Source organism: Ranitomeya imitator, chromosome 2, assembly GCF_032444005.1.
Source record: "Ranitomeya imitator isolate aRanImi1 chromosome 2, aRanImi1.pri, whole genome shotgun sequence".
NCBI classification, from domain to species: Eukaryota; Metazoa; Chordata; class Amphibia; order Anura; family Dendrobatidae; genus Ranitomeya; species Ranitomeya imitator.
In genome coordinates, this window is record NC_091283.1 from 542,451,733 (window position 1) to 542,470,781 (window position 19,049).

The following is a 19,049-nucleotide window of genomic DNA, read 5'->3' on the forward strand; positions in this document are numbered from 1 at the left end:
TGTGTGTGATCTATATGGTGGTATTATGTGAGAACACTGGCAGCATTATGTGTGATCTATATGGCGGTATTATGTGAGAACACTATGGCAGTATTATGTGCGATCTATATGGTGGTATGTGAGAACACTGGCAGTATTATGTGTGATCTATATGGTGGTATGTGAGAACACTGGCGGTATTATGTGTGATCTATATGGTGGTATGTGAGAACACTGGTGGTATTATGTGTGATCTATATGGCGGTATTATGTGAGAACACTATGGCAGTATTATGTGTTATCTATATGGCGGTATGTGAGATCACTGGCGGTATTATGTGTGATCTATATGGTGGTATTATGTGAGAACTGTATGACAGTATTGTGTGATCTATTTGATAGTATTGTGTGTGATCTATATGGCGGTATTATGTGAGAACACTATGGCAGTATTATCTTCAGAAAGCGGACCCATTCTATAGTGGTTCTGGCTGAGCACCTGCACGCGGGTCTGGGGTAATAGAGGGTAAAGCATGACCTCCAGTTAGGTGCAGTCAGGGCTGGTGAGGCAGCTGAAGAGAAGCGTCTAATTTTTATTGTTACTATATGGCTACATTTCCCCCCAGCGTCACCCCGGACTCCGCCTGTCACCTCGCTTTCACACATTGCCAGGACAGGATGGAGAAGACAGGATCTGAGGAGGGGAATGGGGTCTGCATGCAAAGTCTGGATCAGAACAGGCCATCAATCCGCAGAAATGTTTCCTGGATTTCTGTGGAGCAAACAAGCAGACGGTCCATCCATGTGTATAAAAGACAGCGCTCTATGTACAATCCCTGGCTGCTCCGCGCACCAAACAGGGGGCCCCTATAGACCAGCACACTGCTCTCCTGAAATACTCTGTGCTGCTGTCACCCTGCTCCCTCCACCACCTATCTCCCAGAATCCATGCTGCCTGCCATCCTCGGTGACCGTCTACTTGTCAGTATAAGGCTGCTTTCACACTAGCGTCAGTACGGGCCTTTCGCAGTGCGTCATACCGACGCATGCTGTGAAAGAAATGTCCGATGTGGGCAGCAGAAGCAGTCTTACGACGCTTCCGCTGCCCCATTGTAAGGTTTGGGCATGAGGGGGCGGAGTTTCGGCCGTGCATGCGCGGTCGAAAATGGTGGACTCGACGCACAAACGTTACATGTAACTTTTTTTGTGGCGGCGGTCCACCAAAACATGACGCAACCGTCGCACGACAGTTGTGACGTGTGGCAATACGTCGCAATACGTTGGTAATGTTAGTCTATGGGGAAAAACGCATCCTGCAGACAACTTTGCAGGATGCGTTTTTTCTCCTGAATGACGCATTGCAACGTACAGCCAAAAACGCTAGTGTGAAAGTAGCCTAAGGCTGCCGTCCACTATCAGTATTTGGTCAGTATTTTACCTCAGTATTTGTAAGCCAAAACCAGGAGTGGGTGATAAATGCAGAAGTGGTGCATATGTTTCTATTATACTTTTCCTCTATTTGTTCAACTCCTGGTTTTGGCTTACAAATACTGAGGTAAAATACTGACCAAATACTGCTAGTGTGACGGCAGCCATACTCTGCAGTCACCAACAAAATGGCTGCTCACTGGGTTCCTGAATCTCATCCTCTCTAATCCCTTAGCAAACACCCAGAAGGGGAGGAGACATCACACAGGTCAGCAGACTCCGCCCATATTTACTGCAGTGCTGTAATGTGAGCTAGTTGTACACTAGGTTTTTCTGAAATTTCAGCAGCTGCTCCCCCTAGTGTTGAAAAGTGGAAATTCCAAAACTTTTCAAATTATTTTTCATATTTTACTAAATTATAAACAAATGATAATATTTTTTAAGAAAATGTAATCATTAATTCTTTACATTTTTACAATTTCTGAAAAAAAAATTTTTTTGATGGCACCTTCCCCTTAACTCCACATCAGCATGGGTTTATAAGGAATTGCTCCTGTCAAACCAATCTAATCAGTTTTTATGAAGAGGTAAGCTATAGACTGGACAAAGGTGAGTCATTGGATGTGGTATATCTTGATTTTTCCAAAGCATTTGATACCATGCCACACAAGAGTTTGGCACACAAAATGAGAATGTTGGGTCTGGAGGAAAATGTGTGTAAATGGGTAAGTAACTGGATAAGTGATGGAAAGCAGAGGGTGGTTATAAATGGTATATTCTTTAACTGGGTCGCTATGACCCGTGGGGTACCGCACGGGTCTGTGTTGGGACCTGTTCTCTTTAACATATTTATTAACGATCTGGTAGAAGGTTTACACAGTAAAATAACGATATTTGCAGATGATACAAAACTATGTAAAGCCGTCAATACAAGAGAAGATAGTATTCTGCTACAGATGGATCTGGATAAGTTGGAAACTTGGGCCGAAAGGTGGCAGATGCAGGTTTGACAATGATAAACCTAAGGTTATACACATGGGAAGAAGGAATCAATATCACCATTACACACTGAACGGGAAACTACTGGGTAAATCTGACAAGGAGAAGGACTTGGGGATCCTAGTTAATGATAAACTTACCTGGAGCAGCCAGTGCCAGGCAGCGGCTGCCAAGGCAAACAGGATCATGGGGTGCATTAAAATAGGTCTTTATACACATGATGAGAACATTATACTGCCTCTGTACAAATCCCTGGTTAGACCGTACATGGAGTACTGTGTACAGGTTTTGGCACCAGTGCTCAGGGAGGATATAATGGAACTAGAGCGAGTACAAAGGAGGGCAACACAATTAATAAAGGGGATGAGGGAACTACAATACCCAGAGAGATTAGCAAAATTAGGACTATTTAGTCTAGAAAAAATGCAAATGAGGGGCAATCTAATAACCATGTAAAAGTATATAAAGTGATAATACAAATATTTCTCTGAGGATCTGTTTATACCAAGGAATGTTAGTTATAAAGTTATTAGGATCTTTAGAAGGACGTAGATCTGGGGAATTATTCTGATGGAATATAGGCTGAACTGGATGGACAAATGTCTTTTTTCGGCCTTGCTAACTACAGTATGTTACTTACTATGTTACTACTGTACATCCATATTCATCAGGATTGTGTCCTTGTGATGCTGGATGAAGGCCATTTTAACACATCTGTATTTAGGTTTCTTTGGTTTTACTGCAACAAAATTACATGACCATACAACCTTTTGATGATCTCAAGTCAATTCATGGGATGCAAAAGGCCTCGAAATGTAAAAATCATAAAACAGGCCCAAAAATAAAGGTGCAAACAAGTGAATTAACATATGCAGGCTTGAATGTTAAAAAATAACTTTTTTGTATGGGGCATGCTATGGTTTTCAAGCAAAACATAAAAATATAATGTATATACATATAAATAGATATACTCTTCATACTTACTGTATATCAAAATGTTGTAGCACTATAGCCATGCTTTCACAGAACCCCTCCACGGCAAATTTACTGGCGCAGTACACATCATTAAATGGCACACCTAGAAGCCAGAAGTATTTGTGATTTACCGTATACAAAATAAAGTGAAATGTTCCAGTTGTAAAACATTTTTCCCTTCCAGTAGTTGATGAGATATGTGGTCACTTTTGACTGACATCTCTGGCACCTACCTTGTAGGCCTCCTACACTGCTGGAAATAATGATCCGTCCAGATCTCCTTTGCTTCATTCCAGGCAGAAAAGCTTGGATGGTGCCGATTGTACCAAATAGGTTAACGTCAAATATCTTCTTCATTGTGTAATACGTGTGACATTCCAAGGGCCCCATCAATCCAATACCGGCATTGCACACTATGGAATTAATAATAAGGAAATAAGATAATATAAAGACTGGATACAAGCATACAGAACAAATGAACTATGTCACCCACCTAAGATGTCCACTCGATTTTCTTTTATTTTCTCAATGGTAGCCAACACAGATTGCTGGTCTGTAACATCCATCTGCAGAATCTCAAAAGTATCAGCATGGCAGCCACGTACACACTCCAGCAGATATTCTTTCTTGGAAAGATCCCTCATGGTGGCATAGACTAATGAAAGGAACATGCCGTTTCTTGAGATTACAATATGTGCTGCAATGGTGTCACAGATAAAAAAGGGATATTTGGACTTGTTCTAAAGATGGGGACATCAGTGATTTTTTTTTTAAATCAAATGTTTTTTAAGTGTTGGAAAGACCACTTCTTTCCCTATCTTTGCTCCTTGTAAAACATATCGCCAGCACTTAACCCTGTGTAAATAGGGAATATACTGCTGAAAGTACGCAAACTCTATGGGGACTCAATTTTCATATTAAATGGAACCTATCATCTGATCTGATTCATGCTATCCAAACCGCGATTAGCATGAATTAGAGACTGGCTGCACGATTGTGTATATTTTTCTCTGAATCACTTTGACATTTCAGAGAAAATGTAGGTAGAAGATATAGTCAGAGACCATGGCAAGCAGACTAGTCCGGGGCCACCATCAGTTTTATTCAGTGCCGCTGGAGGTGGTTGACAAGTGTCTCCCTATATGTATATGGGGAGAGAGTCTGGAATGGTGTCCGAAAAAAAAAGGTGAAGAAGCCTCAACTTCAATATTGTCATAAGGTTACTTTCACACTAGCATCGGAATCTCCCCGTCGCAATGCGTCGGGGAGAGATTCCGACGCTAGCGTTTAACGCATTGCACAACGGAGGCATTTCTCCGGCGCATCCGTTGCCCCATTGTAAGGTGCGGGGAGGTGGGGGCGGAGTTCCGGCCGCACATGCGCGGTCGGAAAAAGCGGTCCGTCGGGAGCAAAAAACGTTACATGTAGCGTTTTTTGCTCCCGACGGTCCGCAGAAGCACGACGCATCCGTCGCACGACAGATGCGACGTGTGCCAATCCGTCGCAATGCGTCGTCAATACAAGTCTATGGGGAAAAAACGCATCCTGCAAGCACTTTTGTAGGATGCGTTTTTTCTGCAAAACGACGTATTGCGGCGGATTGCAGTTAACGCTAGTGTGAAAGTAGCCTAAGAGGCGTTGATTCGAGTTTACAAAAAAGTACAAAAAGTGGACAGTAGAAGACTGGAAACGGATGATTTATATCGATAAGAGGAAAATCAATAGACTAGGCGCTGATGGGTACAACTGTGTCTGGAAGAAACAAGAGAAAAAGGATCTGACTGATCAAGAAATTGAATGAACTGTCAAGTTCGATAGAGGCAGCCTGATGATATGGGGTTGTTTAACAGCCAAACGTGTTGGTTACTTGACCAGGTTCTATGGTGCTCTCAATGCTCAGCTATATGTGAGTATCTTACAAGACAAGTTACTTCCCACACTCGAGTACTATGGATATGAAATGGATGACATAGTGTTTCAGCATAATAACGTGTACGTCAAGCATAAGTGTACGTCAAGATTGGTAAATAAATAATTCAACGGCAATGTAGTAGACTTGCTGAATTGGCCATCACATTCCCCAGACCTCAACCAGATCGAAAGCTTATGGGTAGAGTTAAAGAAAAAGCTGTATACATACCCAAGTAAGTTGACCAGTATGCACCAACTTTGGGAAAGTGTAGGAGAAAACTGGAATCAGATTTTGGTCAAGACATGCTTGAATCTGATCCAGAGCAAGCCCAGAAAGATTAAGGCTGTTTTGAAAGCCAAATATGGATTTACAAAATACTAACATAATAATAAAAATTAAAATTTAGATTTTTAGGAGTAAAACAGTAACAATGAAATGACAAGACAATAATCTATATAACTGATCATATGCTAAATAGTTGCAAGTAAAAATATGTATGAAATAGCCAAGATGATTGTCTATAAAACGATGGTAGTCTCACGTTCGAAGCTGTGGCAGATAATGAGATATGGAACCTGAAAGTTGAAAGTTCAAAACATTGTTTCCCCTTTGCTCATCAGTGTATTTATGGCAAGTGGCAGGTACTCTGACATTTCAGCAGCAGGAACATTTAAGACCGCAATACACATGAGATAAATATGGTATGGGCCAATTAATGGTCATTCAGACAGCATTTTTGCATTTTTTGGCCACTTAATGCCAGTACTTTTGCCCCACAGATCTGATAAACGGTAAAGAACATTCAGTCTGTTCATTTGGCCAAGGCAGCCGACGATCGTTTGTTGTGGTCGAAATTGGCCATTTCTGCCTACTTTTCTCTGATGTATACGGGGACCTTTTCTCTAATATTGTTAGAATGTTAAACGTCACCAAATGCATACTTGAAAGATTAGAAGGTCTCCTTTGGGGAAGGAGCTTCCAACATTGTGCTGATAAAAGTAATCAGACTTTTTATCACTGAAACATGTAGATAAGCTTTAAATTTATTTATTTTTTGCACAAGATCAGACTATAACAGAGATTTGGCCTTTGGATCTCTGCTCTTAGCTCATATTGGTGCAATGAGCAAAAATTTTGCAGGTACTCATATACAACTATCCTAAATTACTGTATTCTTAACACAAAAAAATATTTAACTTACCTTTAAATCTTTGCCCAGAGTCAGAAGCCAGGAGTACTGCTAAGCCTAGTCCGATTCCTGAGGAGCATCCCGTGATCAGAACCACTCTTTTCTCCATCTGAACTGTAAATCTGGGTGCACAAACTTAGAAAGTATACTGGTTTCTCTGGGAACTTTGAGCTGTGGGCAAACTACTGGAAATGTTTCTCCGCTGGCATCTGTAATGTTATGTCTACAGTTGCTTCTTCAAGGACTACAGCTGGCATTGTCTTTTCCTCCTCCTTCTCTGTATAGGTGTCATAAGGGAATATGATTACAGTAGACCTGGGCAAAATGTGGCCTGCAGGCCACATACAGCCCTCTGGCTGTTCCAGTTAGGCCCGCAGACCGTGACAGCCGAAAGGCTGAAGAAGTGGCCCACGGGCCACATCGGTTCTTCCCCACCCACCGGCCATCCGCCGCTTGCTGTCACTGCTCTCCACATCCTCTGGATGCAGACCTAGGTGAATACATTTGTGGAGGATGGCACCACTGGCTCTATCTTCCACCAATCAGCATGTAAGCTAACAGTCACAATGACTTCATTTCATTGCACCAGTTGTGCGCTGGGGAGAGTCAGTGCATCAGAGAGACCAGAGACAGTGCGGCGGGGGGACAGAGAGAAAGATGAGTATGTGTTGTTTTTTTCATGTGTATGGGATATTTCTATGTGTATAAGGGGCCGTGTCTGGATCATACTGTATATGGGGGGCTCATGCTGTGTATAAGGGGCTATGTGGGGCACATGCTGTATATAAGAAACTATGTGGGGGCTTGTGTTTTATATAGGGGGCTATGTGGTGCACATGCTGTACATGGGAGGCTACATGGGGCACATGCTGTACATTGGAGGCTACGTGGGGTACATGCTGTACAAGGGAGGCTATGTAGGGCACATGCTGTACATGGGAGGCTACGTGGGCACATGCTGTACATTGGAGGCTATGTGGGGGTACATGTTGTACATGGGAGGCTATGTGGGGGCTCATACTGTACATGGAGGTAGTGTGGGGACTCATACTGTATATGGGGTCAGTATGGGGGCTCATACTGCACATGGAGTCAGTGTGGGGGCTCATACTGTACATGGGGCAGTATGGGGGCTCTTTCCATATAGAGGGGGGTAGTGTTGTGAATTCTGTGGCAGAGCTCCCTCCTGTGGTCACAAGTGGTACTTCGGCTGATTCTCTCTGTGAGCTTCTGTTGGTGGAGGAAAGTGGTATTGCGGCTTCTGAGTTTCCTACCTCAGGTGATGTGGTGAGGTCGTTAGGTACTGCTCTACTTAACTCCACCTAATGCTTTGATCCTGGCTTCCTGTCAATGTTCCAGTGTTGGACTTGTTTTTCCCTGGATCATTCCTGTGGCCTGCTGCTCTGCATAGCTAAGTTCTTCTTTGCTTTTTGTTTGCTATTTTTTCTGTCCAGCTTGTCTAATTGTTTTGCTGGAAGCTCTGGGACGCAAAGGGTGTACCTCCGTGCCGTTAGTTCGGTACGGAGGGTCTTTTTGCCCCCTTTTCGTGGTATTCTTTAGGGTTTTGTGTAGACCGCAAAGTTATCTTTCCTATCCTCGCTCTGTTAAGAAAGTCGGGCCTCACTTTGCTGAATCTATTTCATCCCTACGTTTGTCTTTTCGTCTTACTCACAGTCATTATATGTGGGGGGCTGCCTTTTCCTTTGGGGTATTTCTCTGAGGCAAGGTAGGCTTATTTTCTATCTTCAGGCTAGTTAGTTTCTCAGGCTGTGCCGAGTTGCATAGGCAGAGTTAGGCGCAATCCACGGCTGCCTCTAGTGTTGTTTGGAGAGGATTAGGGATTGCGGTCTGCAGAGTTCCCACGTCTCAGAGCTCGTTCTATGATTTTGAGTTATTGTCAGATCACTGTATGTGCTCTGACCGCTATGTCCATTTTGGTACTGAATTGCCTTTCATAACAGTACAGGAAGCCCAAAGTACTAATGATTCTCAATAGAGGGAAAAAAGAAGTTCTGAGACCATTTTTTTTTCTTTGCACTGTGTTTTGCCTTTTTTTTCCCCCTAGACATTTGGGTGGTTCAGGACACAGGTGTGGACATGGACATTCAGGGTCTGTGCTCTTCAATGGATAATCTCGTTATAAATGTACAAAAGATTCAAGATTTGGTGGTTCAGAAGCCTATGTTTGAACCAAGAATTCCTATTCCTGATTTGTTTTATGGTGATAGAGTCAAGTTTGTGAATTTCAAAAATAATTGCAAACTGTTTCTGGCCTTGAAACCTCACTCCTCTGGTGACCCAGCTCAACAAGTGAGAATTATTATTTCTTTTTTGCGTGGCGACTCTCAAGACTGGGCATTTTCCCTTGCGCCAGGAGATCCTGCATTAAGTAATATTGATGCGTTTTTCCTGGCGCTCGGATTGCTGTACGATGAGCCTAATTCAGTGGATCAGGCAGAGAAAAATTTGCTGGCTTTGTGTCAGGGTCAGGATGATATAGAGGTATATTGTCAGAAATTTAGAAAGTGGTCCGTACTCACTCAATGGAATGAAGCTGCGCTCGCAGCGATTTTCAGAAAGGGTCTCTCTGAAGCCCTTAAGGATGTCATGGTGGGATTTCCTATGCCTGCTGGTCTGAATGAATCTATGTCTTTGGCCATTCAGATCGGTCGACGCTTGCGTGAGCGTAAATCTGTGCACCATTTGGCAGTATTACCTAAGCCTATGCAGTGCGATAGGACTTTGACCAGAGTTGAACGGCAAGAACACAGACGTCTGAATGGTCTGTGTTTCTACTGTGGTGATTCCACTCATGCCATCTCTGATTGTCCTAAGCGCTCTAAGCGGTTCGCTAGGTCTGCCACCATTGGTACGGTACAGTCAAAATTTCTTCTGTCCGTTACCTTGATCTGCTCTTTGTCATCGTATTCTGTCATGGCATTTGTGGATTCAGGCGCTGCCCTGAATTTGATGGACTTGGAGTATGCTAAGCGTTGTGGTTTTTTTTTGGAGCCCTTGCAGTGTCCTATTCCATTGAGAGGAATTGATGCTACACCTTTGGCCAAGAATAAGCCTCAGTACTGGACCCAGCTGACCATGTGCATGGCTCCTGCACATCAGGAGGATATTCGCTTTCTGGTGTTGCATAATCTGCATGATGTGGTCGTGTTGGGGTTGCCATGGCTACAAGTCCATAATCCAGTATTAGATTGGAAATCCATGTCGGTGTCCAGCGGGGGTTGTCAGGGGGTACATGGTGATGTTCCATTTCTGTCAATTTCGTCATCCACCCCTTCTGAGGTCCCGGAGTTCTTGTCTGATTACCGGGATGTATTTGATGAGCCCAAGTCCGATACCCTACCTCCGCATAGGGATTGTGATTGTGCTATCAATTTGATTCCTGGTAGTAAATTCCCAAAAGGTCGACTGTTTAATTTATCCGTGCCTGAGCACACCGCTATGCGCAGTTATGTGAAGGAATCCCTGGAGAAGGGTCATATTCGCCCGTCGTCATCGCCATTGGGAGTAGGGTTCTTTTTTGTGGCCAAGAAGGATGGTTCGCTGAGACCTTGTATAGATTACCGCCTTCTTAATAAGATCACGGTTAAATTTCAGTACCCCTTGCCATTGTTATCTGATCTGTTTGCTCGGATTAAGGGGGCTAGCTGGTTCACCAAGATAGATCTTCGTGGTGCGTATAATCTGGTGCGAATTAAGCAAGGCGATGAATGGAAAACTGCATTTAATACGCCCGAGGGTCATTTTGAGTATCTAGTGATGCCATTCGGACTTGCCAATGCTCCATCAGTGTTTCAGTCCTTTATGCATGACATCTTCCGAGAGTACCTGGATAAATTCCTGATTGTGTACTTGGATGACATTTTGATCTTCTCGGATGATTGGGAGTCTCATGTGAAGCAGGTCAGAACGGTTTTTCAGGTCCTGCGTGCTAATTCTTTGTTTGTGAAGGGATCAAAGTGTCTCTTTGGTGTGCAGAAGGTTTCATTTTTGGGGTTCATCTTTTCCCCTTCTACTATAGAGATGGATCCTGTTAAGGTCCAAGCCATCCATGATTGGACTCAGCCGACGTCTCTGAAAAGTCTGCAAAAGTTCCTGGGCTTTGCTAATTTTTATCGTCGCTTCATCTGCAATTTTTCTAGTATTGCTAAACCATTGACCAATTTGACCAAGAAGGGTGCTGATGTGGTCAATTGGTCTTCTGCTGCTGTGGAAGCCTTTCAAAAGTTGAAGCGTCGTTTTTCTTCTGCCCCTGTGTTGTGTCAACCAGATGTTTCTCTTCCGTTCCAGGTCGAGGTTGATGCTTCTGAGATTGGAGCAGGGGCTGTTTTGTCGCAGAGAGGTTCTGATTGCTCAGTGATGAAACCATGCGCTTTTTTTTCCAGGAAGTTTTCGCCTGCTGAGCGAAATTATGGTGTGGGCAACCGAGAGTTGCTGGCCATGAAGTGGGCATTCGAGGAGTGGCGTCATTGGCTTGAAGGAGCTAAGCATCGCGTGGTGGTATTGACTGATCATAAGAACTTGACTTATCTCGAGTCTGCCAAGCGGTTGAATCCTAGACAGGCTCGTTGGTCGCTGTTTTTTGCCCGTTTTGACTTTGCGATTTCGTACCTTCCGGGCTCTAAAAATGTGAAGGCGGATGCTCTGTCTAGGAGTTTTGTGCCCGACTCTCCGGGTTTGTCTGAGCCGGCGGGTATCCTCAAGGAGGGAGTAATTGTGTCTGCCATCTCCCCTGATTTGCGGCGGGTGCTGCAAAAATTTCAGGCTAATAAACCTGATCGTTGTCCAGCGGAGAAACTGTTTGTCCCTGATAGGTGGACGAATAAAGTTATCTCTGAGGTTCATTGTTCGGTGTTGGCTGGTCATCCTGGAATCTTTGGTACCAGAGAGTTAGTGGCTAGATCCTTTTGGTGGCCATCTCTGTCGCGGGATGTGCGTACTTTTGTGCAGTCCTGTGGGATTTGTGCTCGGGCTAAGCCCTGCTGTTCTCGTGCCAGTGGGTTGCTTTTGCCCTTGCCGGTCCCGAAGAGACCTTGGACACATATCTCTATGGATTTTATTTCAGATCTTCCCGTTTCTCAAAAGATGTCAGTCATTTGGGTGGTCTGTGATCGCTTTTCTAAGATGGTCCATCTGGTACCCTTGTCTAAATTGCCTTCCTCCTCTGATTTGGTGCCATTGTTCTTCCAGCATGTGGTTCGTTTACATGGTATTCCAGAGAATATCGTTTCTGACAGAGGTTCCCAGTTTGTTTCGAGGTTTTGGCGAGCCTTTTGTGGTAGGATGGGCATTGACTTGTCTTTTTCCTCGGCTTTCCATCCTCAGACTAATGGCCAGACCGAACGAACCAATCAGACCTTGGAAACATATCTAAGATGTTTTGTTTCTGCTGATCAGGATGACTGGGTGTCCTTTTTGCCTTTGGCTGAGTTTGCCCTTAATAACCGGGCCAGCTCGGCTACCTTGGTTTCGCCATTTTTCTGCAACTCTGGGTTCCATCCTCATTTCTCTTCAGGACAGGTTGAGTCTTCGGACTGTCCTGGTGTGGATACTGTGGTGGACAGGTTGCAGCAGATTTGGACTCATGTAGTGGACAATTTGACCTTGTCCCAGGAGAGGGCTCAACGTTTTGCTAATCGCAGACGCTGTGTGGGTCCCCGACTTCGTGTTGGGGATCTGGTTTGGTTATCTTCTCATCATATTCCTATGAAGGTTTCCTCTCCTAAGTTTAAACCTCGTTTCATTGGTCCGTATAGGATTTCTGAGGTTCTTAATCCTGTGTCTTTTCGTCTGACCCTTCCAGATTCCTTTTCCATACATAATGTATTCCATAGGTCATTGTTGCGGAGATACGTGGCACCTATGGTTCCATCTGTTGACCCTCCTGCCCCGGTTTTGGTGGAGGGGGAGTTGGAGTATATTGTGGAGAAGATTTTGGATTCTCGTGTTTCAAGACGGAAACTCCAGTATCTGGTTAAGTGGAAGGGTTATGCTCAGGAAGATAATTCCTGGGTCTTTGCCTCTGATGTTCCTGCTCCCGATCTTGTTCGTGCCTTTCATGTGGCTCATCCTGGTCGGCTTGGGGGCTCTGGTGAGGGTTCGGTGACCCCTCCTCAAGGGGGGGGGTACTGTTGTGAATTCTGTGGCAGAGCTCCCTCCTGTGGTCACAAGTGGTACTTCGGCTGATTCTCTCTGTGAGCTTCTGTTGGTGGAGGAAAGTGGTATTGCGGCTTCTGAGTTTCCTACCTCAGGTGATGTGGTGAGGTCATTAGGTACTGCTCTACTTAACTCCACCTAATGCTTTGATCCTGGCTTCCTGTCAATGTTCCAGTGTTGGACTTGTTTTTCCCTGGATCATTCCTGTGGCCTGCTGCTCTGCATAGCTAAGTTCTTCTTTGCTTTTTGTTTGCTATTTTTTCTGTCCAGCTTGTCTAATTGTTTTGCTGGAAGCTCTGGGACGCAAAGGGTGTACCTCCGTGCCGTTAGTTCGGTACGGAGGGTCTTTTTGCCCCCTTTGCGTGGTATTCTTTAGGGTTTTGTGTAGACCGCAAAGTTATCTTTCCTATCCTCGCTCTGTTAAGAAAGTCGGGCCTCACTTTGCTGAATCTATTTCATCCCTACGTTTGTCTTTTCGTCTTTTCTCTGAGGCAAGGTAGGCTTAGTTTCTATCTTCAGGCTACTTAGTTTCTCAGGCTGTGCCGAGTTGCATAGGCAGAGTTAGGCGCAATCCACGGCTGCCTCTAGTGTTGTTTGGAGAGGATTAGGGATTGCGGTCTGCAGAGTTCCCACGTCTCAGAGCTCGTTCTATGATTTTGAGTTATTGTCAGATCACTGTATGTGCTCTGACCGCTATGTCCATTTTGGTACTGAATTGCCTTTCATAACAGGGTAGTGTGTGGGCTCTTACGGTATAAAGGTTTGCATTATGCGAGCTCTTACAGTATATAGCGGGTATTGTGTTGGCACTTGCAGTATTTAGGGGGCAGTGTGCGAGCTCTTACGGTGTATATAGAGGCAGTAAGCAGACTCTTACGATATGTAGGGGCAGTGTTCAGGCTCTTATGGTATATAGAGAGACAGTGTGGGGGCTCTTACAGTATATAGAGGAGCAGTGTATGGGCTCTTACGGTATATAGGGAGGCATTATTCAGGCTCTTATGGTATATAGGTATATAGGGGGCAGTGTGAAAGCTGTCATGGTATATAGGGGGCACCCCTGAACCTGGAGTTCGGGTTAATTTTCCATTCAGTCAGAATGAAGTATGAATATAAGTTCGCTGACCTACTGCAAATCGTGAAGATTGCTTCAATTGGAAGGTGAAGAAAAAATATGATTATGATTTATGTGTAATCTGGTTTTTGAATATAGATTGTAATCCAATAAGTATAGTCCAAGCTGGAAAATTACATTATAATCCAGATAAATTCCAGGGCAGAGACCGTATATTATAATCTAATTTAGTGGTAATTGTAATCTATCTCGTTATAATGATATAATCCGTAGATTTTAGCTACAATGTATTCTGTGATGACTTGAGTAAATTACTAGGAGAGACACTAGGATGTTATTCCAGTTGATGTTAATTAGCATTTTGATTAGACTTGTTTGAGATATTTTACAGTTTTAATGTTCGTAGAAGATTTAGTCCGTCTGTAGAAGAAATGAAATGAGTCTTGCTTCCTAAATTGACCTGCAAAGTTGCTGATTCGAACCAACGGTACCTTATTCCCACACAAAGTAGTTCTTCTGTAGTTTGTTGGAGAGATTCCCTGGCTTGTAAAGTGTCTATTGATAGATCTTTAAATAAAGAGATGAAATCATAAAGGGCCAATAGTTTTTTGAGTTCCTCGTCAATGTTATTTTGTTATTTCTTGTTTGAAAGGAGCTGAAGGTGACTATAACATGTCTTGGAATATCAGGAGAGATGTAATGAGGCTTTGTGATTCTATAAGCCTTGGCGACTATCTTATCGTTCTATATGTTTGAAATTAGTAGAGCTACCATTTTGATGATAAAGCTATCTAATTGAATGTTTTCAAATTGTTCCTTCTAGAAATGTCTTCAAAATTGGACATCCGAGCTTTAAAAGATGAGACTTCTCTTTGTAAAGAATTGAGTTTGCCGTCTCCGCATGATTTTGTGCTGTCTTTTTAGATTTTCCCTACCTTATCGATTCTTACTTTTGTTTTTGTAATTTCAGAGGATGTAATTAAACTATGTGAATCAAGACTTTTTTTTAAGATATATTTTGACCTCCAAAAATATTTCCTTAATGAATATCTCGGATGGAGTTGCTTCAATAAGGCTAACTTCATCGGTTGCTGTCGTAGTTTTGTGAGGAAAATTACCTTCTCGGTTAGTCAAGTACTGTCTAAATGATTAACTTGAGCTTGGATGGAACAACATTCAACGGATAGAAGTAGAGCATTGCAAATTCTCCTCAAACTCTTCAATTACAGGTTCATTTGTGGCTTGTATGTTTTTAATTAAATAATTATTAATGACCTCAGATGACCGACAACCATTAGACTTGTTATAATTATTTTGTAATTGGATGCCTCTTGAGGTTTCAGAGCTTGAATAAGACATGTCCAAGGAGTCTTCTGTCTCACATCGCAAGTCTGTTTCTCTGCATTGTGTCTCTCTGACATTGTCCATTAGTTAGCACAGCTGTACTCTTCTTGTCCAGGGATCCTTGTATTCCACGGGAATGGGCTGAATTAAGGTTTTTCTTTGCAGGCCTAGGTCCATTCATTTTTTTCTGCGATGCAGCTGATGGTATGAAGACAGGCCTTGTGGCCTTTAGCTGCTTCCCAGCCAGTTTTGAAAAAGCTTGATTCTCCATTAATCCGGGGAATTTCCTTCCATATTGTTGATCTGCCATAATTCTGGGAATCTTCAGCACATTAGGTGCTAAAATAACCCCCCCCCCCCCCCCACAAAATGCTTGATGTTGTGGCTTCTTTTGAAGGCTGTTTATGAGCTCAGTAGAAGCATAGCTGCTCCCGACCCTCAGCAAACCACATACCCCAGCTTTTTTTCACTTTTGTTGACACCATTTTACATATATTCATTAACTAATGAAAGTTAGCTTAAGCTTCAGGCTGAACATCTACCCATTAATGTAGGTGAATACTGACCTAACATAGCGTAACATGGGTATTGAGCTGCACAGAAAAATAAATCCTTGTGTTTTCAAGAATGAAGAGAATTTTTAATGGGAGTTAAATTGATTTTATAAGCAAGTTACAATTTTACTGATTTTTTAACTTGATCCCATAACGATGAGCGCCATCAGTAGTGAATGAATGAAGTGGGCTCAAGATCTGAGCCTGCCTCATTCTCAGCAGATGATGGTTGTGTTGTTCAGCCATCCTCTGCTTCTAACAGCCATGAATAAAGCTGAGCTGTGCCTGAAGCTGATAACCTGTTAAATACTGCTGTCCTTCTCTCACAGCGGCATTTACAGTGCGAGTCCTGCAGAAAACCTCATCATTGTCATGACAGGAAAACCTGTGAATACCAACCTCTAGCAGGTGTTTATAGAAGACCATGAAATGGGCTATATACAGCAATACTTTGCCATTGCTATATTCAGTACAAGTGACAGAGATAGACTATATTATAAATATTTATATATAACCCCTTCAGGACCAGAGGTATTTTCGGTTTTGTGTTTTCTTTTTTGGCTCCCGTTCTTCCAAAAGCCATAACTTTATTTTTCCATCAATATGGCCATATGAGGGCTTGCTTTTTTGTGGGACGAGTTGTACTTTTGAACAACAACATTGGTTTTAACATATCATGTACTGGAAAACGGGAAAAAATTCCAAGTGTGGTGAAATTGCAAAAAAAAGAAGTGCAATCCCACAGTCGGTTTTTGTTTTGCTTTTTTACTATGTTCACTAAATGCTAAAACTGACCTGCCATTTTGATTCTCCAGGTCAGTACGAGTTCATAGACACCAAACCATAATAGGTTCTTTTATATCTAAGTGGTGAAAAAAAAAACTTTGTTAAAAAAAGCGCACCATTTTCCATTACTCACAGGGTCTCCACTTTTCAAGATCTTGGGTTGGGTGAGGGCTTATTTTTTGTGTGCAGAGCTGACGTTTTTAATAATACTATTTTGGTGCAGATACAATCTTTTGATCGCCCCTTATTGGTTTTTAATGCAATGTCGTGGCGACCAAAAAAACGTAATTCTGGCATTTTGACTTTTTTCTCGCTACGTCGTTTAGCAATCAGGTTAATCCTTTTTTTATAGATAGTTTGGGCGATTCTGTACGCTGCGATACCAAATATGTGTAGGTTTGAATTTTTTTACCTGGTTTCATTAGTAGGACTTATAGTCCAGTATCTGTGACATTTGTCTTATTATTCCTGGTCCCTGCTATAGACAGGGATATATTGTATCTTGGGTTTAATATTAATTGGTGGTTCCTTATTACTATATTTACAGCACATGCACTTTACTTATGTATTTACTGTATAAATATATTAACACCTTGTGTATAGCTAGGTATTGAATACCTGCTTAGGATTAGGCAACTGAGACCCTTGTAAATATTTTCACATTGCTTTGCTATATCCAGGTGTTCCCATCTTTTTCATGTTCCTGTTTCTATGTATCCCCCCGTGCTCTACTTATTGGTATATTTATATGACCATTATTGTTTATTTTAAATATGCTTAAATAAAAATATATATTTTTAGCCCATTCAGGAAGTGTTTTCCTATCTTAGTGTGTGCTTCAGTTGTTTTTCCTTTCCGTGGGCCTCTATTTATTGGGATTGTAGGTTTCCTTTGGCGCTATATACAGTGGGGCAAAAAAGTATTTAGTCAGTCAGCAATAGTGCAAGTTCCACCACTTAAAAAGATGAGAGGCGTCTGTAATTTACATCATAGGTAGACCTCAACTATGGGAGACAAACTGAGAAAAAAAAATCCAGAAAATCACATTGTCTGTTTTTTTAACATTTTATTTGCATATTATGGTGGAAAATAAGTATTTAGTCAGAAACAAAATTTCATCTCAATACTTGGTAATATATCCTTTGTTGGCAATGACAGAGGTCAAACGTTTTCTGTAAGTCTTCACAAGGTTGCCACACACTGTTGTTGGTATGTTGGCCCATTCCTCCATGCAGATCTCCTCTAGAGCAGTGATGTGTTTGGCTTTTCGCTTGGCAACACGGACTTTCAACTCCCTGCAAAGGTTTTCTATAGGGTTGAGATCTGGAGACTGGCTAGGCCACTCCAGGACCTTGAAATGCTTCTTACGAAGCCACTCCTTCGTTGCCCTGGCGGTGTGCTTTGGATCATTGTCATGTTGAAAGACCCAGCCACGTTTCATCTTCAATGCCCTTGCTGATGGAAGGAGGTTTGCACTCAAAATCTCATGATACATGGCCCCATTCATTCTTTCATGTACCCGGATCAGTCGTCCTGGCCCCTTTGCAGAGAAACAGCCCCAAAGCATGATGTTTCCACCAACATGCTTTACAGTAGGTATGGTGTTTGATGGATGCAACTCAGTATTCTTTTTCCTCCAAACACGACAAGTTGTGTTTCTATCAAACAGTTCCAGTTTGGTTTCATCAGACCATAGGACATTTTCCCAAAACTCCTCTGGATCATCCAAATGCTCTCTAGCAAACTTCAGACGGGCCCGGACATGTACTGGCTTAAGCAGTGGGACACGTCTGGCACTACAGGATCTGAGTCCATGGTGGCGTAGTGTGTTACTTATGGTAGGCCTTGTTACATTGGTCCCAGCTCTCTGCAGTTCATTCACTAGGTCCCCCCGCGTGGTTCTGGGATTTTTGCTCACCGTTCTTGTGATCATTCTGACCCCACGGTGTGGGATTTTGCATGGAGCCCCAGATCGAGGGAGATTATCAGTGGTCTTGTATGTCTTCCATTTTCTAATTATTGCTCCCACTGTTGATTTCTTCACTCCAAGCTGGTTGACTATTGCAGATTCAGTCTTCCCAGCCTGGTGCAGGGCTACAATTTTGTTTCTGGTGTCCTTTGACAGCTCTTTGGTCTTCACCATAGTGGAGTTTGGAGTCAGACTGTTTGAGGGTGTGCACAGGTGTCTTTTTATACTGATAACAAGTTTAAACAGGTGCCATTATTACAGGTAATGAGTGGAGGAAAGAGGAGACTCTTAAAGAAGAAGTTATAGGTCTGTGAGAGCCAGAAATCTTGATTGTTTGTTTCTGACCAAATACTTATTTTCCACCATAATATGCAAATAAAATGTTAAAAAAACAGACAATGTGATTTTCTGGATTTTTTTTTCTCAGTTTGTCTCCCATAGTTGAGGTCTACCTATGATGTAAATTACAGACGCCTCTCATCTTTTTAAGTGGTGGAACTTGCACTATTGCTGACTGACTAAATACTTTTTTGCCCCACTGTATATTATGAAAGCAGCATGATGTAGGGACATAGACCCTGATTTCAGCAATGTGTCACTGGAGCGCCCCCAAGGGCTAGGGGTACTCGGTACCGGGTCCTTCGGCTCTCAAGGGGGATGTCACG

At 42.8% G+C, this 19,049-nt stretch overlaps 1 protein-coding gene across 1 annotated transcript in view; it reads right to left on the reverse strand.

Moving 5' to 3' along the window:
- The window catches only part of HSD17B1 (hydroxysteroid 17-beta dehydrogenase 1), a 143,513-nt gene that overhangs the window by 10,366 nt on the left and 114,098 nt on the right, over nucleotides 1–19,049 (reverse strand). Inside the window, exons 2-4 of the mRNA XM_069755726.1 lie at nucleotides 3,875–4,036; nucleotides 3,615–3,794; nucleotides 3,391–3,484 (exon numbers count right to left, since the gene is read on the reverse strand). Coding sequence (XP_069611827.1) covers nucleotides 3,391–3,484; nucleotides 3,615–3,794; nucleotides 3,875–4,025 — 425 coding nt within the window. The 5' untranslated portion in view covers nucleotides 4,026–4,036. The remainder of the gene's footprint in view (nucleotides 1–3,390; nucleotides 3,485–3,614; nucleotides 3,795–3,874; nucleotides 4,037–19,049) is intronic.